The sequence below is a fragment of the Thalassophryne amazonica genome, chromosome 8 (genome assembly GCF_902500255.1).
Source record: "Thalassophryne amazonica chromosome 8, fThaAma1.1, whole genome shotgun sequence".
Taxonomy (NCBI): Eukaryota; Metazoa; Chordata; class Actinopteri; order Batrachoidiformes; family Batrachoididae; genus Thalassophryne; species Thalassophryne amazonica.
The window spans coordinates 115791389-115818713 of NC_047110.1; the positions used below are offsets into that span (position 1 = coordinate 115791389).

Consider the following 27325-nt stretch of genomic DNA (forward strand, 5'->3'; position numbering starts at 1 on the left):
TTATGAATTTAATTCTGACTTTTAGCACCAAAAAGCACAACAGTGTGTCACACAACAGGCCACATGCACACCAGCAGCCAATCAGAGTGCAGCTGTGGGCAATGTCACACCCCTCAGCCCCGAGCCCCGCCCACTTCATGTGTGTGAAACATCTTGGTGAAAAAGTTGAACAGCCACGAAACCGCGCACATGCACGCACACATGCACACTCAGCATGCATGTAAAGATTACAGCCGAGTCACGTGCACGAGGACTTAAAGCCTCTCTCTCTTCCTGTGACTCACCCCCTCCCTCTCTAATCGCCGTGGAGACGGTTGCTCCTCCCAGCCTGAAAACTCTCTGCATAAGACACGGAGAAGGATCGCACGGTGACGACGGGACGACTGACACAGCCAGGGGCCATGCTGACCCCTGTGCTGACCCCTGTGCCGACCCCTGTGCCGACCCCTGTGCCCGGCTCTTCAGTATCTACAGGTGAGCTGCTGATCTAACATCAATCAGTTTTTTGGGAGGTGTGGATCTGCTTCACATTTCCTTTGATTTGGGTGATGATCCGTCTGCTGATGATGTCAGAGCGACGTCTGTATAGAGTCCATGATTTTATTTTATGTTTAAATTAGAATTAAATATTCAAATTCATTGATATGAAATGATATTTAATCTGAATGAGTTCCACATATCAAATGGTAAATGCACTGCATTTATAAAGCACTTTTCCATCTGCATCAGATGCTCAAAGCGCTTTACAATAATGCCTCACATTCACTCCATTATGTTGTCTGATACGGGGATCACATACCGGAAACAGACGAAAGGATTCAGACTCGGGACTAGAAATCTGCTAATAAAATGATCCAGTACACTTAAATATGTATATTTTCTAAATTAGGAGGAGTAAACTTTTATCATCAAACACGTGAAATAAAAAAAAAACCTGTTTGACTTCTGGACACAGAAACTAAAGTTATTATTATTGTTGTTGTTATTGTTGTTTTAACAAATGTGATGTTTTTCAAAACAACAACAACAAAAGTCAAAATATGATGATGTTGGACCAGAATTATTTTCTGTCCTCATCAGTTTGTGTTCGTAAGACTTGTGAACAGACAGACATCTTGGAATTATGGTCTAGTCTAGGGTCTAGTCATGGTCTAGCCTTGGGTCTAGCCTTGGGTCTAGTCATGGTCTAGTCTTGGGTCTAGTCGTGGTCTAGCCTTGGGTTTAGTCGTGGTCTAGCCTTGGGTCTAGTCGTGGGTCTAGTCTAGGGTCTAGCCTTGGGTCTAGTCGTGGTCTAGACTTGGGTCTAGACTTGGGTCTAGTCATGGTCTAGCCTCGGGTCTAGTCTTGGGTCTAGTCGTGGTCTAGTTGTGGTCTAGTCTTGGGTCTAGTCGTGGTCTAGCCTTGGGTCTAGTCGTGGTCTAGTCTTGGGTCTAGTCGTGGTCTAGTCTCTTTTACACCGTGGTGTGCTGGGGTGGGGGCAGCACATCCAAAAGGACACATCCAGGCTGGACAAACTGATCAGGTGGACTGGCTGTGTGGTTGGTATGAAGCTGAACTCTCTGGTGATAGTGGCAGAGAAGAGAACACTGGACAAACTGCTGGATATTATGGACGATGCCAGTCAGCCTCTGCATGCCGTCATCAGCAACCAGAGGAGCCTCTTCAGCCACAGACTGCTCCTTCCCAAGAGCAGGACCAACAGACTGAGAAACTCCTTTGTCCCTCAGACTGAACAACTCCTCACTCAGGGGAGGAGGAGGAACAGGAAGACAGTATTTATATTTATATTTACAAACTGTTTTTCTTTTTTAACTTTTGATACTCTGTGTGCTTCTTACCCTCTGTGCTGCTATATGATGCTGGTGGAACCTTAATTTCCCTGAGGGAGTCTTCCCAAGGGATCAATAAAGTTCTATCTAATGTAGTCATTGGCTGTTCTTGGTCTAGTATGGGTCTTGTCTGGCTATAGTCTTGGTCGAGTCTTTGACTAGCTGTGAGGTAGTCTTGGTCGAGTCTTGCTGTGACACTGTGAAGAATCGGCACATGGAGGCACTGGCCCTAACCCTTCCACATGAACCAAATGACAGGGTGATTCTATGCCCTGCCCCCTCTCCACCTTCCCACCCCAATAAAAATTTCTTGGCCTGCAGGTCCTGGATGGCAACACTCCAGAAAGCCAACTGTAGTCAGTTACTTACTTACTAGTATCCAGATTTTCAAAAGGGTATTAAATGTGTTGGAAAAATGATTTTTGTAAATTGTTCCAAACTGTTAAATGTTGACTTGAAGAAACTTGCAGATAAAAAGACGACCTTCATGAGTCGGAGGTCTGTTGTTTTCATTTCCCATAATGCCGCAGGGTGAAGTGTCAGTGACTGAGTGAGTGTGGAAGACGCTGGTCCAACAAAGTACTAATGCTCGCTAAATAACCGACGTCTAACAGTCCTCAGTAAGCCCCGCCCAACTGTCTAATTAGTGCACACATGAATCCTGTTCTGAAGCATTTCACTGAGAAACAACCGAATGCCTCCAGGGGGCAGTGTATCAAACAAGAAGCTCCGTGCTCCGCCCCCTGGACCAGGAAGTTGATCAAGAACTAAATGTTTAATGTTTAACTGCTGTCGAACTTTTCATTGACATTTCACTTTGATTTGCTTTTAAGAGACAGGAAATGGAGAAAAAGACGGGTGGGGTGCAGATTGGTGGCTCAAGAACCAAAGCAGTCCCTGTGTTAGACCCCGTTTGTGGTTCTCTCACTGGTCTGGTTGCAGCAACAATGACCCTTCTGAGGTCATCAATCTGTTGCAGCCATTTGGCAAACCCCAAACTCAAACTCTCCGGGTGCTGGCAGCACGCCGCCGCCGCCACCGCCGTGATGAGCTTTGGCTCCACAGAGTGGAAAGATTTCAGCTCCTGCGGTTTGGTTTCTCTAGCTTTTGTTTTCAGTCTCTCGTGAGATGACGTGAATTATGGGAAGTCTGTTTTCTGACCACATTCAGTCGCCAGGAAGATTCCACAAAGGGCTTCGCTCTCATTGGTTCATTCATGTGGCTTTGTGACAGAAAGTCCACACGCAGAGATCTCGGGTGTCTAATTGCACGATGAGTTCTCAGGACCAGCAAACTATCTGCATCCAGACCGCAGCGGGACTCCTACCGTCCAACAGAAGCCCCGCCTCCACAGCACAGCGTTCAGACCTTCACCGCCGACACACACTATGTCTGGATTTGCTGACAGCAGCACAAAATGCCGTCTGCGGGGCTCCGGGTCCTCAACCTGGATCCAGCTGGGGGTTGGACAGGACCTGGTCACAGCTGGAGCGCGTTAGCAGATGATTTGTTTTGGGATTTCGGCCTCTCGGGTTTGTTTGCAAACATCAAATCCGGCACTTCCTGTCACCGTTCAGGGTTCCAGTTTCACACACGCTCTCTCCTGACCTTTGACCTGCATCACAGTTGTGTTCTGCAGACTGAAGCACAGTGAGGAACTGAAGCTCCCGTCCTGACTCTGCGTCTGGACTCTGGACTCGATCTCAGTGTTTGACTCAGCGAGCACAAAGCCACAAACAGACTCTGATCCTAATCACTGCCAGACCTGCTGACGGCTCCCGGATCCTCAGGATAGAGACCGCACGCTGACACGGAGACAAGCACACCAAGTCCACAGCGTGAAGCGGTTCAGTGGTTCACAACTCTGGACTCACAGCAAGAAGGCTGAGGGTTAGGATCTGCTCCTGTCTCTGCCCCTGAGCAGGGCAGTGTCCCTACATCTGGAGTCGGGCACTGGGACTGTGGCTGCCCGCTGCCCCTAGTGGTTGGAATGTGTCTAACTGTAATTACCACCAGATTCCGTTGTATGTACGATGACAATAAAAGCTCTTCTTCTTCTTCTTGGAAGTCTGATTCAGACCGATGTCAGCCAAGATGCAAACCACACAAATGTTAACGAGCTGCACTTTGATTGGTCAAACTCTTCTTCTGCTTTTCAGTGGACATAAACGTCTGAGCAGCTCAACTTCTCCATCATTTACTCGAGCCGTTTTTCTTTAACCTACTTTGATGTCAAAATTCGTACCGGCTGACAGGTCCCCCAAACATCTCTGACCTTTGACCTCATGACTCCATCAGGTCTTCACGGGTGTCTCTGGATCTTACAGTCCAAGGAGCCGGACCACCCACAGCGCATCAGGATCAAGTCGCTGGTCCAGTTTTCAGGTTCCAGCTGTGTTAAACACTCAACATGTACGTTTCAGTGCACGAAGAAAAAACAACCATTCAAATATTTCCAAACCTTGAGAGAAAAACTGGCAGCAACACAAGAACAAAAACTTAAAAAACAAAAAAAAACACAACGAACCATGAAAAAAATCTAAACATCAATAAACTTCCAGAACAGAAACTCATTCCAGATGATTTCTTCACTCCTTGAAATTTGGTGCCCAGCTGTCAACTTCATCATCATCCACCAGCACACACACACACACACACGTGTGTGTGTGTGTGTGTGTGTGTGTGTGTGTGTTGGACTGGGTCGGAGCGTTCTGGGATGGAGCTTTTGTCCTTCTCCTGGATGAAACATAAACCCGGTGGTTTCTTTTCAGCGCTCACTGACATCTGATGAGTATCTGAACTTTCTGTTATTTGATTTAGTCGTTACCATGGTAACATGCCCTCATTATTGGCGTATCTTTCAGTAATGTGTAAAAGGTTTTCCAGAACATGAACGCATCTGTTCTGCATTTCACTAATGATGTCTGAACTCAGCCGGCTGTAAAAGTGATGATTTAGTGGAGTGACATGAAAAAGAGAGTGAATATCAGTTTGAGATCAAAGAGCATCAGTTCTTTCTTTTCTCTTGATGTCATAAAGTAAGTGGGCGGGCTCTCACCTTTGTTCAGCAGGATGTGTCAAAGTGTCTCGTCGTTTCCTCCAAACTCAGAGGAACAGGAAATCATTTGATTTTAAGTGACAGATCAACACTGTTTGCTGTTAAAACTCTAAAGTATAATTTAAACTGGTTTCATGTCAGTTTTTCTGTTTTTTGTATGACATGTTGTTTTGGAGTTTTTGAGAACATTTGTGAGATTGCGTCTTTAAGTTATGTATTAGTTTTTGTTAGTTTCACACATTTTCCAGGAATATTTTCCAGCCTCATGTGGTTTGCAGCTTGTGAAACATTCACGATGTTTGAAAAGTCCCCACATGAGGTCTGAACCTTCACGACAGCGAGAGAAGAAAAGGATTCTGAGCAAACATGAAAATCTGAGCCCTTTGGAACCACGGCCTGTTATTACGGCCTGAGGCTTCGGTTCTGGTTAGTCCAAAACCACATTCCCATCCCTGGGTGTCAACTGACTTCCTCTGTGTGACCTCTGAACCCCACGCGCCACAGAAACGAGCCAAACGCCGTTTAAATTCTGAGTGTCAAGAGATAAAATTTAAAGTTTAACAGATTCAACAATAACTTTAATCAGAAAATTAAAAGTTCAAAAACCCAATCCTTTCCTGATGATTCTAGAGTTTTTCTGTGTTTCCAGAGTCATGGTGAAGACACGGAAAAACAGGAAAATCACAAACAGGATTTAAAGGACCAGTCAGGATTTACTTATAGTTAGTTATATTATACTACCATCCTAACTACAGCATTTACCTTTTCTCATTTTGCCCTTCCCACACAGGGACAGGATGAGGCCCTCATCAGAAACATGAGGACCTCGACATGTCCTCTTGAGCCCCTCCCTACTGCCCTGATTAAATCGAATATCAATTCAATAATCCCTCTCATCACTACCATCACACACTCTTCACTGTAAACTGGATATCTCCCAACTTCTCTCAAAACAGCTCTTATCAGTCCCCTGCTAAAGAAACCTTCTCTTGATCCTGATATTCTATTCAGTTACCGGCCCATCTCCAGTCTCCCCTTTCTTTCAAAAATCAGAGAAAAAAACTGTTGCCCCCAAATTCACAATCACCTACACTCTCACAGTCTTTATGAAATATTCCAGTCAGGGTTTCGCACTGCACACAGCACAGAGACAGCCCTGGTCAGGGTCACCAATGACTTGCTGGTGGCCTCTGACCAGGGCTCTCCATCTCTCTTATTACTCTTGGACCTCTCAGCCGCATTCGACACTGTGGACCGTTCCATTCTCCTCCACCGTTTGAAATATTTCATTGGCATCTCCCACACAGCACTCCAGTGGTTTCAGTCCTACCTGACTGATAGAGCTGAGTATGTGGCTCTGGGGGAAGCCAGGTCGAGGGCCCACACTGTCACCTGTGGAGTACCTCAAGGGTCAGTCCTCGGTCCCACACTATTCTCCATCTACATGCTCCCCCTGGGCCACATCATCAGCAAGCATGGAGTTGCCTTTCATTGCTATGCTGATGATACTCAGCTCTATGTCAGGTTGGACACTACATTGCCCTCACTTTCAATAACTGCTCTCATGACCTGCCTGGAGGAGACGGGGGGCGTGGATGAATGACAATTTTTTTTAGCTTAGCAGGAACAAAACCAAAGGTCTGCTCAATGGAACCCCTCCCCAACTTCGGTCCTTTCCTCTGACTGTTTTTTCCATTCGTCAGCCACAACATTCTCCTAAATTCCTCTGTCACTAACCTTGGGGTACAGTTTGATCCCCACCTGTCATTTGACATCCACATCCAGCACCTCTGCAAAACTGCATTCTTTCATCTCTGGAACATCACCAAGCTCCATCCCTCCCGTTCTCTACCCGATGCTGAGAAATTGGTCCATGCTTTTGTCTCCTCCAGTCTGGACTATTGCAACGCACTCCTCATCGGGATACCTGGCGAGAACCTGCAGAGACTGCAGCATATTCAGAACTGCGCTGCTAGAATCCTGATGGGGTGCAGAAGTTCACGCACATCACACCCACCCTCAAAAACCTCCACTGGCTCCCTGTTAGGTTCAGGATGGAATATAAGATCTGTCTCCTGACCTATTAGTGTGTCTATGGCAGGACACCGGTGTACCTCAAAGATCTGATCAGTCCCTACAATCCATCACATCATCTTCGCTCTGCTGACAGTCACCAACTCCAGCTTTCAAAGGCCAAACTCCGTACTATGGGAGATAGGGCCTTCCAGACGGCTTCACCCCGACTGTGAAATGATCTTCCCAACCATCTAAGAGCGCCACATTCAGCTGAAACTTTTTCTTAATTGTTTTTCCCCTTTCTACTTGTGTTTTTATTTTTTGTATTTTTATATAGCGCCTTGAGATTTGCTTGTCAGATGTAAGGCACTTTATAAATAAAATTTATTATTATTATTATTATTATTATTATTATTATATTTATTATTATTATATTTATTTTGCAGATTTCAAAGATGCCATAAATATGAGGGAGAACCACCAAAATCAAATCAAATTATAACATATGTTGTAAGACAAGTAATGATGACCACATGAATTTCCCCTGGTGGGATAATAAAGTTTACTTTGAACCTTGAATCAAATCAAATCAATTTTATTTATATAGCGCCAAATCACAACAAACAGTTGCCCCAAGGTGCTTTACATTGTAAGGCAAAGCCATACAATAATTACGGAAAAACCCCAACGGTCAAAACGACCCCCTGTGAGCAAGCACTTGGCGACAGTGGGAAGGAAAAACTCCCTTTTAACAGGAAGAAACCTCCAGCAGAACCAGGCTCAGGGAGGGGCAGTCTTCTGCTGGGACTGGTTGGGGCTGAGGAAGAGAACCAGGAAAAAGACATGCTGTGGAGGGGAGCAGAGATCGATCACTAATCATTAAATGCAGAGTGGTGCATACAGAGCAAAAAGAGAAAGAAACAGTGCATCATAGGAACCCCTCAGCAGTCTAAGTCTATAGCAGCATAACTAAGGGATGGTTCAAGGTCACCTGATCCAGCCCTAACTATAAGCTTTAGCAAAAAGGAAAGTTTTAAGCCTAATCTTAAAAGTAGAGAGGGTGTCTGTCTCCCTGATCTGAATTGGGAGCTGGTTCCACAGGAGAGGAGCCTGAAAGCTGAAGGCTCTGCCTCCCATTCTACTCTTACAAACCCTAGGAACTACAAGTAAGCCTGCAGTCTGAGAGCGAAGCGCTCTATTGGGGTGATATGGTACTATGAGGTCCCTAAGATAAGATGGGACCTGATTATTCAAAACCTTATAAGTAAGAAGAATAATTTTAAATTCTATTCTAGAATTAAGAGGAAGCCAATGAAGAGAGGCCAATATGGGTGAGATATGCTCTCTCCTTCTAGTCCCTGTCAGTACTCTAGCTGCAGCATTTTGAATTAACTGAAGGCTTTTCAGGGAAATTTTAGGACAACCTGATAATAATGAATTACAATAGTCCAGCCTAGAGGAAATAAATACATGAATTAGTTTTTCAGCATCACTCTGAGACAAGACCTTTCTAATTTTAGAGATATTGCGCAAATGCAAAAAAGCAGTCCTACATATTTGTTTAATATGCGCATTGAATGACATATCCTGATAAAAAATGACTCCAAGATTTCTCACAGTATTACTAGAGGTCAGGGTAATGCCATCCAGAGTAAGGATCTGGTTAGACACCATGTTTCTAAGATTTGTGGGGACAAGTACAATAACTTCAGTTTTATCTGAGTTTAAAAGCAGGAAATTAGAGGTCACCCATGTCTTTGTCTGTAAGACAATCCTGCAGTTTAGCTAATTGGTGTGTGTCCTCTGGCTTCATGGATAGATAAAGCTGGGTATCATCTGCGTAACAATGAAAATTTAAGCAATGCCGTCTAATAATACTGCCTAAGGGAAACATGTATAAAGTGAATAAAATTGGTCCTAGCACAGAACCTTGTGGAACTCCATAATTAACCTTAGTCTGTGAAGAAGACTCCCCATTTACATGAACAAATTGTAATCTATTAGATAAATATGATTCAAACCACCGCAGCGCAGTGCCTTTAATACCTATGGCATGCTCTAATCTCTGTAATAAAATTTTATGGTCAACAGTATCAAAAGCAGCACTGAGGTCTAACAGAACAAGCACAGAGATGAGTCCACTGTCTGAGGCCATAAGAAGATCATTTGTAACCTTCACTAATGCTGTTTCTGTACTATGATGGATTCTAAAACCTGACTGAAACTCTTCAAATAGACCATTCCTCTGCAGATGATCAGTTAGCTGTTTTACAACTACCCTTTCAAGAATTTTTGAGAGAAAAGGAAGGTTGGAGATTGGCCTATAATTAGCTAAGATAGCTGGGTCAAGTGATGGCTTTTTAAGTAATGGTTTAATTACTGCCACCTTAAAAGCCTGTGGTACATAGCCAACTAACAAAGATAGATTGATCATATTTAAGATCGAAGCATTAAATAATGGTAGGGCTTCCTTGAGCAGCCTGGTAGGAATGGGGTCTAATAGACATGTTGATGGTTTGGAGGAAGTAACTAATGAAAATAACTCAGAACATTCGGAGAGAAAGAGTCTAACCAAATACCGGCATCACTGAAAGCAGCCAAAGATAACAATACGTCTTTGGGATAGTTGAAAGCTTGACTCTTAGTCTTGTCCATCCAAATTGGAAGTCCCAAAAACCAGTTTTATTTGTTATTATCTATCGTCCACCTGGTCGTTACTGTGAGTTTCTCTGTGAATTTTCAGACCTTTTGTCTGACTTAGTGCTTAGCTCAGATAAGATAATTATAGTGGGCGATTTTAACATCCACACAGATGCTGAGAATGACAGCCTCAACACTGCATTTAATCTATTATTAGACTCTATTGGCTTTGCTCAAAATGTAAATGAGTCCACCCACCACTTTAATCATATCTTAGATCTTGTTCTGACTTATGGTATGGAAATTGAAGACTTAACAGTATTCCCTGAAAACTCCCTTCTGTCTGATCATTTCTTAATAACATTTACATTTACTCTGATGGACTACCCAGCAGTGGGGAATAAGGTTCATTACACTAGAAGTCTTTCAGAAAGCGCTGTAACTAGGTTTAAGGATATGATTCCTTCTTTGTGTTCTCCAATGCCATATACCAACACAGTGCAGAGTAGCTACCTAAACTCTGTAAGTGAGATAGATTACCTCGTCAATAGTTTTACATCCTCATTGAAGACAACTTTGGATGCTGTAGCTCCTCTGAAAAAGAGAGCTTTAAATCAGAAGTGCCTGACTCCGTGGTATAACTCACAAACTCGCAGCTTAAAGCAGATAATGACTTCATGACTTTCTTTGCTAATAAAATTTTAACTATTAGAGAAAAAATTACTCATAACCATCCCAAAGACGTATCGTTATCTTTGGCTGCTTTCAGTGATGCCGGTATTTGGTTAGACTCTTTCTCTCAGATTGTTCTGTCTGAGTTATTTTCATTAGTTACTTCATCCAAACCATCAACATGTCTATTAGACCCTATTCCTACCAGGCTGCTCAAGGAAGCCCTACCATTATTTAATGCTTCGATCTTAAATATGATCAATCTATCTTTGTTAGTTGGCTATGTACCACAGGCTTTTAAGGTGGCAGTAATTAAACCATTACTTAAAAAGCCATCACTTGACCCAGCTATCTTAGCTAATTATAGGCCAATCTCCAACCTTCCTTTTCTCTCAAAAATTCTTGAAAGGGTAGTTGTAAAACAGCTAACTGATCATCTGCAGAGGAATGGTCTATTTGAAGAGTTTCAGTCAGGTTTTAGAATTCATCATAGTACAGAAACAGCATTAGTGAAGGTTACAAATGATCTTCCTATGGCCTCAGACAGTGGACTCATCTCTGTGCTTGTTCTGTTAGACCTCAGTGCTGCTTTTGATACTGTTGACCATAAAATTTTATTACAGAGATTAGAGCATGCCATAGGTATTAAAGGCACTGCGCTGCGGTGGTTTGAATCATATTTATCTAATAGATTACAATTTGTTCATTAAATGGGGAATCTTCTTCACAGACTAAGGTTAATTATGGAGTTCCACAAGGTTCTGTGCTAGGACCAATTTTATTCACTTTATACATGCTTCCCTTAGGCAGTATTATTAGACGGCATTGCTTAAATTTTCATTGTTACGCAGATGATACCCAGCTTTATCTATCCATGAAGCCAGAGGACACACACCAATTAGCTAAACTGCAGGATTGTCTTACAGACATAAAGACATGGATGACCTCTAATTTCCTGCTTTTAAACTCAGATAAAACTGAAGTTATTGTACTTGGCCCCACAAATCTTAGAAACATGGTGTCTAACCAGATCCTTACTCTGGATGGCATTACCCTGACCTCTAGTAATACTGTGAGAAATCTTGGAGTCATTTTTTATCAGGATATGTCATTCAATGCGCATATTAAACAAATATGTAGGACTGCTTTTTTGCATTTGCGCAATATCTCTAAAATTAGAAAGGTCTTGTCTCAGAGTGATGCTGAAAAACTAATTCATGCATTTATTTCCTCTAGGATGGACTATTGTAATTCATTATTATCAGGTTGTCCTAAAAGTTCCCTGAAAAGCCTTCAGTTAATTCAAAATGCTGCAGCTAGAGTACTAGCGGGGACTAGAAGGAGAGAGCATATCTCACCCATATTGGCCTCTCTTCATTGGCTTCCTGTTAATTCTAGAATAGAATTTAAAATTCTTCTTCTTACTTATAAGGTTTTGAATAATCAGGTCCCATCTTATCTTAGGGACCTCATAGTACCATATCACCCCAATAGAGCGCTTCGCTCTCAGACTGCAGGCTTACTTGTAGTTCCTAGGGTTTGTAAGAGTAGAATGGGAGGCAGAGCCTTCAGCTTTCAGGCTCCTCTCCTGTGGAACCAGCTCCCAATTCAGATCAGGGAGACAGACACCCTCTCTACTTTTAAGATTAGGCTTAAAACTTTCCTTTTTGCTAAAGCTTATAGTTAGGGCTGGATCAGGTGACCCTGAACCATCCCTTAGTTATGCTGCTATAGACTTAGACTGCTGGGGGGTTCCCATGATGCACGGAGTGTTTCTTTCTCTTTTTGCTCTGTATGCACCACTCTGCATTTAATGATTAGTGATTGATCTCTGCTCCCCTCCACAGCATGTCTTTTTCCTGGTTCTCTCCCTCAGCCCCAACCAGTCCCAGCAGAGGACTGCCCCTCCCTGGGCCTGGTTCTGCTGGAGGTTTCTTCCTGTTAAAAGGGAGTTTTTCCTTCCCACTGTCGCCAAGTGCTTGCTCACAGGGGGTCGTTTTGACCGTTGGGGTTTTTACGTAATCATTGTATGGCCTTGCCTTACAATATAAAATGCCTTGGGGCAACTGTTTGTTGTGATTTGGCGCTATATAAATAAAATTGATTGATTGAATTGATTGATGGTTATGAGTAATTTTTTCTCTAATAGTTAAAATTTTATTAGCAAAGAAAGTCATGAAGTCATTACTAGTTACAGTTAAAGGAATACTCGCCTCAATAGAGCTCTGACTCTTTGTCAGCCTGGCTACAGTGCTGAAAAGAAACCTGGGGTTGTTCTTATTTTCTTCAATTAGTGATGAGTAGTAAGATGTCCTAGCTTTACGGAGGGCTTTTTTATAGAGCAACAGACTCTTTTTCCAGGCTAAGTGAAGATCTTCTAAATTAGTGAGACGCCATTTCCTCTCCAACTTACGGGTTATCTGCTTTAAGCTGCGAGTTTGTGAGTTATACCACGGAGTCAGGCACTTCTGATTTAAAGCTCTCTTTTTCAGAGGAGCTACAGCATCCAAAGTTGTCCTCAATGAGGATATAAAACTATTGACGAGGTAATCTATCTCACTCACAGAGTTTAGGTAGCTACTCTGCACTGTGTTGGTATATGGCATTGGAGAACATAAAGAAGGAATCATATCCTTAAACCTAGTTACAGCGCTTTCTGAAAGACTTCTACTGTAATGAATCTTATTCCCCACTGCTGGGTAGTCCATCAGAGTAAATGTAAATGTTATTAAGAAATGATCAGACAGAAGGGGGTTTTCAGGGAATACTGTTAAGTCTTCAATTTCCATACCATAAGTCAGAACAAGATCTAAGGTATGATTAAAGTGGTGGGTGGACTCATTTACATTGAAAATGAAACATGAAAATAGATAGATAGATTCTATGCTGCTGTCTGTTTGGGTAATAACATCTCTGTCAAAAACTGGAGCGGTGCACAGCAGTCCTCAGTAACACCAGACAGCCTCTGCATGAGACTCTGTCTGCACAGAGGAGCAAAAGATCTGAGCATCTCCTCTCCATGTGCTGCAGGAGCGTTTTAGATAATCCTTCATTCCTCCTGCTGTGCAATTTTATAATGAACATTGTTGATTTAAGTGTGTTTGTGTGTACACACATGTGCTGCACTGGCAAACATCACAGGACAAAGGTTAGAAAATATTCAATATCTCATTCTCATCCACAGTGTGACAGCAAGACTTGACCAACATCTTTGGAAGAAATTTGAAAATCTCAGTAATTGTAGTCACGTCCTGAAGACAAGTTAAAGTATAAAGAATTGGTCAAAAATAATCATCATGAGAAGAAGAAATAAATACAAGCAGCGTTTCATTGGGAGGATTTGATGCAAACAATATTTCATTTTTCTTTGTCCTGCTTTCTTCAGGATCACTGACAGTTCTGCAACCTAAAGCCCAGGATGCCCGTGGTTCCAGTGGGCGGAGCATCTCTCTCCCACCACATCGTACCTGTTGCCCTCACCTGCTCCTGGCTGGTTCTTCTCTGCCACACTGCCTTTGGTCAGAAACCTGCAAAGCTTCCACTGATTGGCCGCAAGCCTTTCATTGCTGCCTTCAACGCCCCGTTGGACATGTGCGCCATCAAGTACAACATTACGGCCAACATTGACCAACTCTTTCAAATACACGGGAGCCCACGGGCTGGCTGCACGGGGCAGAATGTCACCATCTTTTATGCCAATCGGCTGGGATACTACCCCTACGTCACGCCACAGGGTACCACTGTGCACGGTGGGGTTCCGCAGAACTGCAGCCTGGACCTGCACCTCTTCAAAGCCTACAAGGACATCAAACACTTTATTCCTGCTGAGGACTTCCGCGGCCTGGCTGTCATCGACTGGGAGTTCTGGCGACCACAGTGGAGACGCAACTGGCACAAGAAGGACATTTACCGCCGCAAGTCAATGGAGCTAACTGCCAAGGCGTACATAAATGTGACGGCAGTGCAGGTGGAGGAGCTGGCACGGAAAAGATTTGAGAAGAGCGCACGCACTTTCATGCAGAGGACTATCCAGCTGGGGATGCACCTTCGTCCCAGTGGCCTCTGGGGTTTCTACCTGTACCCCGACTGTCACAACTACAACTTGCACGAGCACAACTACAAAGGCTTCTGCCCCCTGTCGGAGAAACTGAGTAACAATGAGCTGCTGTGGCTGTGGAACAGCAGCTCTGCGCTCTTTCCCTCAGTGGCCATCCGGAAGAATCATGCCAACAGCATCAACAACCTCTACTTCGCTCAGCACAGAATCCGAGAGTCGCTTCGCGTCGCCTCGCTGACCGCGAAGGAATACGACCTGCCCACCTACGTGTACCTGAGGCTGGGCTACCGAGAGGACGCGCTGGCTTTCCTCACCATGGTAAGAGATGACACAAAATGTTTCCTGGTAAACACATGACAAGAATTCAATTCACTTTATTCAAACTGCCCCAAATCACCACAGAGATGCTTCAAAATCCACAGGATCTGTGTGAAGTCGAGACAGAGGCTTCTGCTCATCAAAGAACTGCACATCCGCAGCTCCAGACGTCCACGTGAACGTGTCCACGCCGTGTGTCCACACCTGAGTGGACACACGGTGGAAAATCTAAGAATAAAAATGTAGCAGTTAGCATGTGAGTGCGCGACACCTTCCAGTGATCTGTTCCCACTGTGTGGTTGGGTTTGATTAATTCATGCACACAACTTAAATAATGAAATCATTTTGTTGGCAGATATGAATTCTGAATTCTGCTGTGCCGCTCCGGTCCGCCGCTGCACGGACACCGCGCACACGCGCACACACCCACACACACACGCACACACCGTAACGCTCTTAATCTGCACTGCCACATCATGATAACGTGTTCATGGGTCACGTATCATCGTGCTCCGTATGTTCAGGTCAATTCTTCTTCCTTGAACTCGTCATGCTTCTGATCTTATGTAAACACGTCATCAACATTATCGTCAATACGGTGGGAAGATAAACAACATGATGCGGCTCGTCTCTGTTCTGGAGCTCCACAGTAGTCATGTGAACACGGTTCAGATCATGTTTTCAGAGCCTGGTGGACCTGGAGTCCTGCTGTCAGGTCTTCTGCTCGCTGGCCTCAGTGTTTAGTTCCAGAAACACTTTTTAACTAATTTCTCCATGTAACATCAAGATGTTGCGTTTTCTTGCAGAAGGACCTGATCCACACCATCGGGGAGAGTGCCGCTCTGGGAGCTGCAGGATTTGTCATCTGGGGTGACCTGAACCTGACCTCATCCAGGGTGAGGTCACATGACAGGAAATGAGAGTCTGCTTTGACTTGCTGAATTATCGCTGCGGTGCCGGCTCTGCAGGCCCCTGCTGGGGTCACATTCAGCTGCCTGCTGGTTTTTTGATCAGTGAGACTGTTCTGCTGGAAGACCCCCGGACTCTGGACCGGATTCCAACAGTACTGAACGAGACACCAGGAACAACTTTGGCATTAAGAACCTTGCACAAGGGTGCCTTAGGTAGCATGCTTTCATGTCCACTCAGGGAATTAAACCTATGGCCTTGTGGTCACAGCCCACCTCACTAAACATTCGGCCACCACTTCCCCAAACCCTCCTCTGCCGCACTCGGTTTTTCTGTATAGGGGTTGAAACAAACACTACATGTCGTCATCATTTCATTACCCTTCTGCTGTATTTACAGCGATTGGACCAAATGATCATCATTATTATTATTATTATTATTACTATTAATCAATCAATCAATCAATTTTTTTATATAGCGCCAAATCACAACAAACAGTTGCCCCAAGGCGCTTTATATTGTAAGGCAAGGCCATACAATAATTATGTAAAACCCCAACGGTCAAAACGACCCCCTGTGAGCAAGCACTTGGCTACAGTGGGAAGGAAAAACTCCCTTTTAACAGGAAGAAACCTCCAGCAGAACCAGGCTCAGGGAGGGGCAGTCTTCTGCTGGGACTGGTTGGGGCTGAGGGAGAGAACCAGGAAAAAGACATGCTGTGGAGGGGAGCAGAGATCAATCACTAATGATTAAATGCAGAGTGGTGCATACAGAGCAAAAAGAGAAAGAAACAATGCATCATGGGAACCCCCCAGCAGTCTACGTCTATAGCAGCATAACTAAGGGATGGTTCAGGGTCACCTGATCCAGCCCTAACTATAAGCTTTAGCAAAAAGGAAAGTTTTAAGCCTAATCTTAAAAGTAGAGAGGGTGTCTGTCTCCCTGATCTGAATTGGGAGCTGGTTCCACAGGAGAGGAGCCTGAAAGCTGAAGGCTCTGCCTCCCATTCTACTCTTACAAACCCTAGGAACTACAAGTAAGCCTGCAGTCTGAGAGCGAAGCGCTCTATTGGGGTGATATGGTACTACGAGGTCCCTAAGATAAGATGGGACCTGATTATTCAAAACCTTATAAGTAAGAAGAAGAATTTTAAATTCTATTCTAGAATTAACAGGAAGCCAATGAAGAGAGGCCAATATGGGTGAGATATGCTCTCTCCTTCTAGTCCCCGTTAGTACTCTAGCTGCAGCATTTTGAATTAACTGAAGACTTTTTAGGGAACTTTTAGCACAACCTGATAATAATGAATTACAATAGTCCAGCCTAGAGGAAATAAATGCATGAATTAGTTTTTCAGCATCACTCTGAGACAAGACCATTCTGATTTTAGAGATATTGCGTAAATGCAAAAAAGCAGTCCTACATATTTGTTTAATATGCGCTTTGAATGACATATCCTGATCAAAAATGACTCCAAGATTTCTCACAGTATTACTAGAGCTCAGGGTAATGCCATCCAGAGTAAGGATCTGGTTAGACACCATGTTTCTAAGATTTGTGGGGCCAAGTACAATAACTTCAGTTTTATCTGAGTTTAAAAGCAGGAAATTAGAGGTCATCCATGTCTTTATGTCTGTAAGACAATCCTGCAGTTTAGCTAATTGGTGTGTGTCCTCTGGCTTCATGGATAGATAAAGCTGGGTATCATCTGCGTAACAATGAAAATTTAAGCAATACCGTCTAATAATACTGCCTAAGGGAAGCATGTATAAAGTGAATAAAATTGGTCCTAGCACAGAACCTTGTGGAACTCCATAATTAACTTTAGTCTGTGAAGAAGATTCCCCATTTACATGAACAAATTGTAATCTATTAGACAAATATGATTCAAACCACCGCAGCGCAGTGCCTTTAATACCTATGGCATGCTCTAATCTCTGTAATAAAATTTTATGGTCAACAGTATCAAAAGCAGCACTGAGGTCTAACAGAACAAGCACAGAGATGAGTCCACTGTCCGAGGCCATAAGAAGATCATTTGTAACCTTCACTAATGCTGTTTCTGTACTATGATGAATTCTAAAACCTGACTGAAAGTCTTCAAATAGACCATTCCTCTGCAGATGATCAGTTAGCTGTTTTACAACTACCCTTTCAAGAATTTTTGAGAGAAAAGGAAGGTTGGAGATTGGCCTATAATTAGCTAAGATAGCTGGGTCAAGTGATGGCTTTTTAAGTAATGGTTTAATTACTGCCACCTTAAAAGCCTGTGGTACATAGCCAACTAACAAAGATAGATTGATCATATTTAAGATCGAAGCATTAAATAATGGTAGGGCTTCCTTGAGCAGCCTGGTAGGAATGGGGTCTAATAAACATGTTGATGGTTTGGATGAAGTAACTAATGAAAATAACTCAGACAGAACAATCGGAGAGAAAGAGTCTAACCAAATACCGGCATCACTGAAAGCAGCCAAAGATAACGATACATCTTTGGGATGGTTATGAGTAATTTTTTCTCTAATAGTTAAAATTTTGTTAGCAAAGAAAGTCATGAAGTCATTACTAGTTAAAGTTAATGGAATACTCAGCTCAATAGAGCTCTGACTCTTTGTCAGCCTGGCTACAGTGCTGAAAAGAAACCTGGGGTTGTTCTTATTTTCTTCAATTAGTGATGAGTAGAAAGATGTCCTAGCTTTACGGAGGGCTTTTTTATAGAGCAACAGACTCTTTTTCCAGGCTAAGTGAAGATCTTCTAAATTAGTGAGACGCCATTTCCTCTCCAACTTACGGGTTATCTGCTTTAAGCTACGAGTTTGTGAGTTATACCACGGAGTCAGGCACTTCTGATTTAAAGCTCTCTTTTTTAGAGGAGCTACAGCATCCAAAGTTGTCTTCAATGAGGATGTAAAACTATTGACGAGATACTCTATCTCACTTACAGAGTTTAGGTAGCTACTCTGCACTGTGTTGGTATATGGCATTAGAGAACATAAAGAAGGAATCATATCCTTAAACCTAGTTACAGTGCTTTCTGAAAGACTTCTAGTGTAATGAAACTTATTCCCCACTGCTGGGTAGTCCATCAGAGTAAATGTAGATGTTATTAAGAAATGATCAGACAGAAGGGAGTTTTCAGGGAATACTGTTAAGTCTTCTATTTCCATACCATAAGTCAGAACAAGATCTAAGATAAGATTAAAGTGGTGGGTGGACTCATTTACGTTTTGAGCAAAGCCAATAGAGTCTAATAATAGATTAAATGCAGTGTTGAGGCTGTCATTCTCAGCATCTGTGTGGATGTTAAAATCGCCCACTATAATTATCTTATCTGAGCTAAGCACTAAGTCAGACAAAAGGTCTGAAAATTCACAGAGAAACTCACAGTAACGACCAGGTGGACGATAGATAATAACAAATAAAACTGGTTTTTGGGACTTCCAATTTGGATGGACAAGACTAAGAGTCAAGCTTTCAAATGAATTAAAGCTCTGTCTGGGTTTTTGATTAATTAATAAGCTGGAATGGAAGATTGCTGCTAATCCTCCGCCCCGGCCCGTGCTACGAGCATTCTGACAGTTAGTGTGACTCGGGGGTGTTGACTCATTTAAACTAACATATTCATCCTGCTGTAACCAGGTTTCTGTAAGGCAGAATAAATCAATATGTTGATCAATTATTATATCAATTACCAACAGGGACTTAGAAGAGAGAGACCTAATGTTTAATAGACCACATTTAACTGTTTTAGTCTGTGGTGCAGTTGAAGGTGCTATATTATTTTTTCTTTTTGAATTTTTATGCTTAAATAGATTTTTGCTGGTTATTGGTAGTCTGGGAGCAGGCACCGTCTCTACGGGGATGGGGTAATGAGGGGATGGCAGGGGGAGAGAAGCTGCAGAGAGGTGTGTAAGACTACAACTCTGCTTCCTGGTCCCACCCTGGATAGTCACGGTTTGGAGGATTTAAGAAAATTGGCCAGATTTCTAGAAATGAGAGCTGCTCCATCCAAAGTGGGATGGATGCCGTCTCTCCTAACAAGACCAGGTTTTCCCCAGAAGCTTTGCCAATTATCTATGAAGCCCACCTCATTTTTTGGACACCACTCAGACAGCCAGCAATTCAAGGAGAACATGCGGCTAAACATGTCATTCCCGGTCTGATTGGGGAGGGGCCCAGAGAAAACTACAGAGTCCGACATTGTTTTTGCAAAGTTACACACCGATTTAATGTTAATTTTAGTGACCTCCGATTGGCGTAACCAGGTGTCATTACTGCCGACGTGAATTACAATCTTACCAAATTTACGCTTAGCCAAAGCCAGCAGTTTCAAATTTCCTTCAATGTCGCCTGCTCTGGCCCCCGGAGACAATTGACTATGGTTGCTGGTGTCGCTAACTTCACATTTCTCAAAACAGAGTCGCCAATAACCAGAGTTTGATCCTCGGCGGGTGTGTCGTCGAGTGGGGAAAAACGGTTAGAGATGTGAACGGGTTGGCGGTGTACACGGGGCTTCTGTTTAGGGCTACGCTTCCTCCTCACAGTCTCCCAGTCGGCCTGCTTGGGATCTGCCAGGGGGTAACTAACGGCGGCTAAGCTACCTTGGTCCGCACCGACTACAGGGGCCTGGCTAGCTGTAGAATTTTCCACGGTGCGGAGCCGAGTCTCCAATTCGCCCAGCCTGGCCTCCAAAGCTACGAATAAGCTACACTTATTACAAGTACCGTTACTGCTAAAGGAGGCCGAGGAATAACTAAACATTTCACACCCAGAGCAGAAAAGTGCGGGAGAGACAGGAGAAGCCGCCATGCTAAATCGGCAAAGAGCTAGTAGCTACGCTAAGCTAGCGGATTCCTAAAAACACGCAAAGTGAATAATGTGTAAATAATTTAGAGGTGATTCAGCAGAAGGAGTGCTTTAGTTAAGGCACGTAAAGATTACACTGGGAAACAAATCGTAATCTAGATAACTAGATCAATCTAACTGCGCAGATTAAACAGCTAACAGATACAGCAAAACACCGCTGTGCTCCGGAACAGGAAGTGATACAATACCGCAGTGAGAGCCAACCACCAGTAGCTAGTTTCTTTGTGTCATTGTTCCAGAGTGTTTTCTTGTTCTGGACCCAAAGTCCACAGCTGCAACTGAATCACAGAGAACATTTCGGCGGCGTGGGGATGAAATGATCACGTGACATTTCCACATTGAGGTTGTTGATTAATTTTGGGCTGGAGATGAACCAGGTCTGACAGCAGAGAGCGTGTGGTCGGACTGAACCACACAGTTCACAGACAGTCTGCACCCAAAAACAGCTGGACTGCTTAGCACACACCTGTTTCCCCTGAGCAGATTCAGGTCCTTCCATCCAAAATCCAATCACAGACCAAATCCAGTTTACAGGCTGAAAACCAGCCGATGATCCTGACCAGCCAGAACACTAGTCCACAAACACAGAGGCCATGGAATACTCAGGCAGGTTGGACCTATCAAAGACATTCAGCAGCGATACTCATCGAGGAAAAGGTCATGTGTTCCTCGTAAACCGAAGCTTCTGGTTCTGTGTTGGTATCAGTTCCCATTTATCAGAGATGTGTCAATGGACACATGATTCCTCATTCAGGGATCAACACAAGGAGGGGATTTTCAGAATTAGGAACTTGTCACAAACTTCCCTCCATACAACGACCACTGGGACAACCAGACCAAAGGTAGGGGTACCCACCCGCTGAGATCTGGACACGATGCCTGACTTTCCAAGCTCCCATGACAGCAGTGGGAGATGGTCATCCTTACTTAGAGAAAGCATGTTCCGAGTGCCTCGGGTTTGGACCTGGTCACCGCCGTGCAGTAGCAGAACCACACCAGTCAGGAGCCTCCAGGCACAAAACCCTGGATGGCATTTTGCAGAGTAAAGATTTTCCAGTATTGGTCTCATCAGTTACTGTCAGTTAACGGAAACACAGAGACGCACATCGTCTGCAGTCACGGAATTAAAGCTCTGGTTAAGAAATAATGAAGCTCATGTAATAAATCAATATAAATAAGATCTTAAAGCAGTGACTTCTTCATCATTGTGTTTTTCAGTACAACTGCACCAAAGTGAAGTCCTTCCTGAACCACCGGCTGGGCCAGTACATCACCAACGTGACGCACGCCGCCCAGATCTGCAGTGACTTCCTGTGCCAGGGGAATGGCCGCTGCATCCGCAGAGACCCTCACGCCCGACACTACCTCCACCTGAGTGCCGACAGCCACCGCATCCGGCCGTCTGGAAACGGAGACTTCACAGTTATGGGGTGGCATTCACACCACGAACTGCAGTGGCTGACGGACCGGTTTCGCTGCCACTGCTACGAGGGCCACGAGGGCGAGCGGTGCGACAGCATCAATGAGGTGACGGAGGATGACAGGCAGTGGGGGGAGGAGGAGGAGCAGGAGAGGAGAAGGTCGGAGTGGGAGGATGAACAGCTGGACAGTGGACAGAGTGTAGCGCCCCCAACAGGCTGCAGCTGTCACATGGTAGTTTTGCTACTACTCTTGAATTTAGTATAAATGGGCTGCATTTATATAGCCCTTTTCCATCTGCATCAGACGCTCAAAGCGCTTTACAATTATGCCTCACATTCACCCCGATGTCAGGCTGCTGCCATACAAGGCGCCACTACACACCGGGAACAACTAGGGGATTAAGGACCTTGCCCATGAGCCCTTAGTGATTTTCCTGCCAGGCTGGGATTTGAACCGAGGATCCTCTGGTCTCAAGCCCAACGTTTACCATTAGACCATCAATGAGAACGGTCACATGACACATTTCCACTAACAATGACACACAGCATCAGTTCTCAGGAGTCAGTCGGACCATTTCCTCTCACCGAGACCCGTATGAAGAACACTAGAACTGGTCCTGTGTGTTCGTCTGGAGCTAGATCTAAAAACCAACAGAAATCCTCAGTGGGTTTATAGCATCCAAGCAAACATCAAAGCCATCGGGGGCCGTACTGTGCTGTGGTGGACTGAAGGACCTGCTGACGTTCAGAAAGCAAATGTTGGTGACCTTTACGGTTTTCAGCACTTTGAGTGATGGCTTCTGTTCTGGAAGTCTGTGCCATCTCCACACAGCACTTTCAGGCTGACCTCCCAGAATCTGAACCCTGTTCTTCTCAATGCCATCTGCTCCTCACTGACCAGGGATCCACCTCCAGGAGGTTTTCCATGTAAGGATGATGGAGACCGCTGTGTACTTGGAAACAGTTACATGCTGCAGAAAAGTTTCAGAAGCGTCCTCAGATCTGTGAATCCACAGTCAGCAGGCTTCAACTTTGGTCCTCATGGTTTGTTTCTTTGCTCTGAACCTCATCTTTTGTGGACTTTGAAATGTTCTTGTATGTTCTTGTATAGACTTTTTGTGTGTGAAATGTTGCTGAAAAATAAAGTTTTAACTTTTAAGTGAAAAACAAATGAAAGACACACTGGTGATACGGTGCATCTGTAAAATTTTCACAACATTGCACTTTTCCACATTTTGAAATGTTACCGCTTTATTCATAAAAGGAGTAAATTCATTTTTCCCCTCAAAATTCTTCACACAATACCCCATAATGGCAACATGAAAAAGTTTTTTTTTAGATTTTTGCAAATTTATTAAAAATAAAAACCTAAGAAGTCTGTTACGGTTGGGTGTTAGGACAGACTAAATGAACCCCAAAGCGGGATAGACACAGGTATGAATAACAAGAACAATAGTTTATTAGATAAGTGAGTTTATTTATTAGATAAGGGTGACGACAACTGAGGCATAGTATTTTTCCAAAAGGGGAGTTGCTAAAGAATCAAGTTTATTTCAAAAGGTGAATAAACAGAAGAATCTTCTTAGTAAGTGTTTAGAACAACTGAGGAGTAAACTTCATATAAAAAGGCTGAGTACAACACAAATCGTCTTCCTCATAGAAGGTAGTCCAACATAAAACGTACTTCCTCAAAAAGGAGGGTTTAAAATGCTGAGCCTCTACCTCAATAAGGAGTGCACCAAACACAGAGTCTCTTTCTCAGTCATCAGTTCACAGGACTGTGAACTGATGACCGATGTTGGGGAAGGTGATGTCTAGTGGTTAAGCGTTGGGCTTGAGACCAGAGGATCCTTGGTTCAAATCCCAGCCTGCCTGGAAAATCACTAAGGGCCCTTGGGCAAGGACCTTAATCCCCTAGTTGCTCCCAGTGTGTACTGGGCGCCTTGTATGACAGCAGCCTGACATCAGGGTGAATGTGAGGTATAATTGTAAAGCGCTTTGAGCGTCTGATGCAGATGGAAAAGCGCTATATAAATTCAGTCCATTTAACATTTAGAGTCTTTATCACAAAAAGGAGATCTCAAAACACAAAGTGAGATGGGTGACCAGGAAAACTGAGGAAATAATCTTCCTTTAAAAATGTGAACTTAGAGCTAAACAACTTGGGACACACTGGGAAAGTGCTCCAGGAAGAGCAGAGAAAAATCACAGGAGGATATCAAATTGCTATACCAGGCTGAGTACTCACAACTTGCAGACACTGGAATACCCGAGGAGAGGACACCACAACATGACTCAAACCAATGGACCCGCCACTAAGACAGAGCAGAGTCTCTTTAAATAACACATAATCAGAGACAGCTGCAGATCCAAGCAGGTGTAGACAATTAATCAAAAAAATTGCAGGAATGTAACTAATTACCAGAGGGAGACAGAAGGTCAGGACAGAGACTATAACATGTTGGAATGGAACTAAACACCAGAGGGGGACAGAAGGTCAGGACAGAGACTATAACATGTTGGAATGGAACTAAACACCAGAGGGGGACAGAAGGTCAGGACAGAGACTATAACATGTTGGAATGGAACTAATCACCAGAGGGGGACAGAAGGTCAGGACAGAGACTATAACATGTTGGAATGGAACTAATCACCAGAGGGGGACAGAAGGTCAGGACAGAGACTATAACATGTTGGAATGGAACTAAACACCAGAGGGGGACAGAAGGTCAGGACAGAGACTATAACATGTTGGAATGGAACTAATCACCAGAGGGGGACAGAAGGTCAGGACAGAGACTATAACATGTTGGAATGGAACTAATCACCAGAGGGGGACAGAAGGTCAGGACAGAGACTATAACATGTTGGAATGGAACTAATCACCAGAGGGGGACAGAAGGTCAGGACAGAGACTATAACATGTTGGAATGGAACTAATCACCAGAGGGGGACAGAAGGTCAGGACAGAGACTATAACATGTTGGAATGGAACTAAACACCAGAGGGGGACAGAAGGTCAGGACAGAGACTATAACATGTTGGAATGGAACTAAACACGAGAGGGGGACAGAAGGTCAGGACAGAGACTATAACATGTTGGAATGGAACTAATCACCAGAGGGGGACAGAAGGTCAGGACAGAGACTGTAACACGTAGGAATTTCTCCACACGTCTGTCTCAATGTGCTGAAAAAGTGCTGATGTCCACGTCTTCTACAATTTCTGTGGTAGTCAGACGATGTCCCGGATCAACACAGCGTTCAGTTTGGAAAAACGGCACATTCCACTGTTACAGGAGTTTTTGTCATGGAAAGAGGAGCGGAGGAATTCACGCATCGGGACGGAGCCGCATGGCGCAAAGCAATGCCATGATGAAGCCTCACAGGACATGTTGGGGCATGTCCAACTCATGCACAATTTCTCGGATAGTCACACGACTGAAAAGCAACCGAAAGCCGTCCTGTGAGACCAACACGGAGGTGCTTTTGTCCCGCGCCATGAGCGGCTCCGTGGCGCGTCCCTCCACTTCTCTTTCCATGACAAAAACTCCTGTAACAGTGGAATGTGCCGAAAAAGTGCTGATGTCCACGACTTCTGCCATTTTTGTGTAAGTCAGACGATGTCCCTGATCAACAAAGCCTTCACTTTGGAAATGATCTGGTTGTTTCAGCCTGTCGATTGGCGCTCGGAGCGCGGCGCGCTCTCAGCTGTTGTGGGCGGTCTTTAAACCATCTGGAGCACTCCTTAATCTGTGTAATCCCCATAAAATCATCCCTGAAAGCCATCTGAATTTTCCGAATGGTGTCCACCTGGAAGTCTCTCACAGTTTCTGGAAAAAAATTGATGCAGCACAGCTCCAAATCGTTCAGACATTTATTCGCAATAAAAAAAGACAAGAGGGGTGGACCAGTGCTCACACAAAGCCTGCTCACAGGCGAATGACGCAACCGCCAGGCGTGAAAAAACTCACGCATGCTCACGAAGGTTCAAGCTTGGCTGATGCAATCACACGTGATTCAAATCCATATGGTTTTTGCAAAAAATAAAAAGGTCCGATAGTTTTCTAACAGACCTCGTATACATACATTCATACATATATACATATACATACACATACATACATACACATATATACATATACATACATATACATACACATATATACATATACATACACATACATACATATATACATATACATACACATACATACATACATACATACACATACATATACATACACATACATATACATACATACATATACATTTACATACATATACATACACATACATACATACATATACATACATATATACATTTACATACATATACATACACATACATACATATGCATATACATACATATACATACACATACATACATACATTTACATACATATACATACACATACATACATATGCATATACATACATATACATACACATACATATATACATACATATATGTATGTGTATATATATGTATATATACATATACATACACATACATATATATACATATATACATATACATTTACATACATACATACACATACATACATATATACATACATATACACATATACATACATACATATATATACATATACATACATATATGGTAAATGGTAAATGGACTATAGCGCTTTTCCATCTGCATCAGACGCTCAAAGCGCTTTACAATTATGCCTCACATTCACCCCGATGTCAGGGTGCTGCCATACAAGGCGCTCACTACACACCGGGAGCAATAGGGGATTAAAGGCCTTGCCCAGTCAGGCGGGGATTTGAACCCATGATCTTCTGGACTCAAGCCCAACACCTTAACCACTAGACCATCACCTCCATACACATACGAGGTCTGTTAGAAAAGTATCCGACCTTATTTTTTTCAAAAACCATATGGATTTGAATCACGTGTGATTGCGTCAGCCAAGCTTGAACCTCCGTGCGCATGCATGAGTTTTTTCATGCCTGTCGGTTGCTTCATTCGCCTGTGAGCAGGCTTTGAGTGAGGTGTGGTCCACCCCTCTTGTCTATTTTTTATTGCGAATAAATGTCTGAATGATTTGGATCTTTGCTGCATCAATTTTTTTCCAGAAACTGTGAGAGACCTCCAGGTGGACACCGTTCGGAAAATTAATATGGCTTTCAGGGACGATTTTATGGGGATTAAACAGATTAAGGTGTTGTGTGGGCCACCAGAAGAGGAGGTACTGCTGGCCCACCACCAGAGGGCGCCCTGCCAGAAGTGCAGGCTTCAGGCACGAGAGGGCGCTGCCCCCGCGGACACAGCCGGGGGTGACAGCTGTCACTCATTATCTCATGCCAGCTGTCATCCATCTTCACTACATCATTCCACTCCATAAAAACCGGACGTCATCTCCACCTTGTTGCTGAGATATCATCTACCAGTGAAGGTAATATTCTCTGCCGTAATCTAAACTGTGTCTTGGTCTGAACTCTTTTTGCAGCGGCTTTCCTGTGGTGTGCCTTATCTGTGAGATTGGCGTTTGGTGTATTCAGCGACGGC

The 27325-nt window shown here is 43.8% G+C and overlaps 1 protein-coding gene across 2 annotated transcripts; it reads left to right on the forward strand.

Moving 5' to 3' along the window:
- On the forward strand, window positions 1–27325 carry LOC117516374 (hyaluronidase-4). Of its 2 annotated transcripts, XM_034177345.1 has the most exons (5): window positions 1–474; window positions 13601–14590; window positions 15397–15486; window positions 21584–22018; window positions 27267–27325. In XM_034177345.1, exons 2-5 carry the CDS (start codon window positions 13634–13636, stop codon window positions 27294–27296), a joined length of 1512 nt encoding a protein of 503 aa, XP_034033236.1. In that variant the 5' UTR covers window positions 1–474; window positions 13601–13633; the 3' UTR covers window positions 27297–27325. The 2 variants fall into 2 exon arrangements, with proteins under 2 accessions (XP_034033236.1, XP_034033235.1); XM_034177344.1 differs by lacking the exon at window positions 27267–27325 and having other exon boundaries at window positions 21584–22167.

Coding starts and splice junctions, on each gene's coding strand:
- LOC117516374 (XM_034177344.1), top strand. CDS start 13,634: ATGCCCGTGGTTCCAGTGGGCGGAGCATCTCTCTCCCACCACATCGTA. Junction 14,591..15,396: donor CGCTGGCTTTCCTCACCATG/GTAAGAGATGAC, acceptor GTTTTCTTGCAG/AAGGACCTGATCCACACCAT. Junction 15,487..21,583: donor TGAACCTGACCTCATCCAGG/GTGAGGTCACAT, acceptor TGTGTTTTTCAG/TACAACTGCACCAAAGTGAA.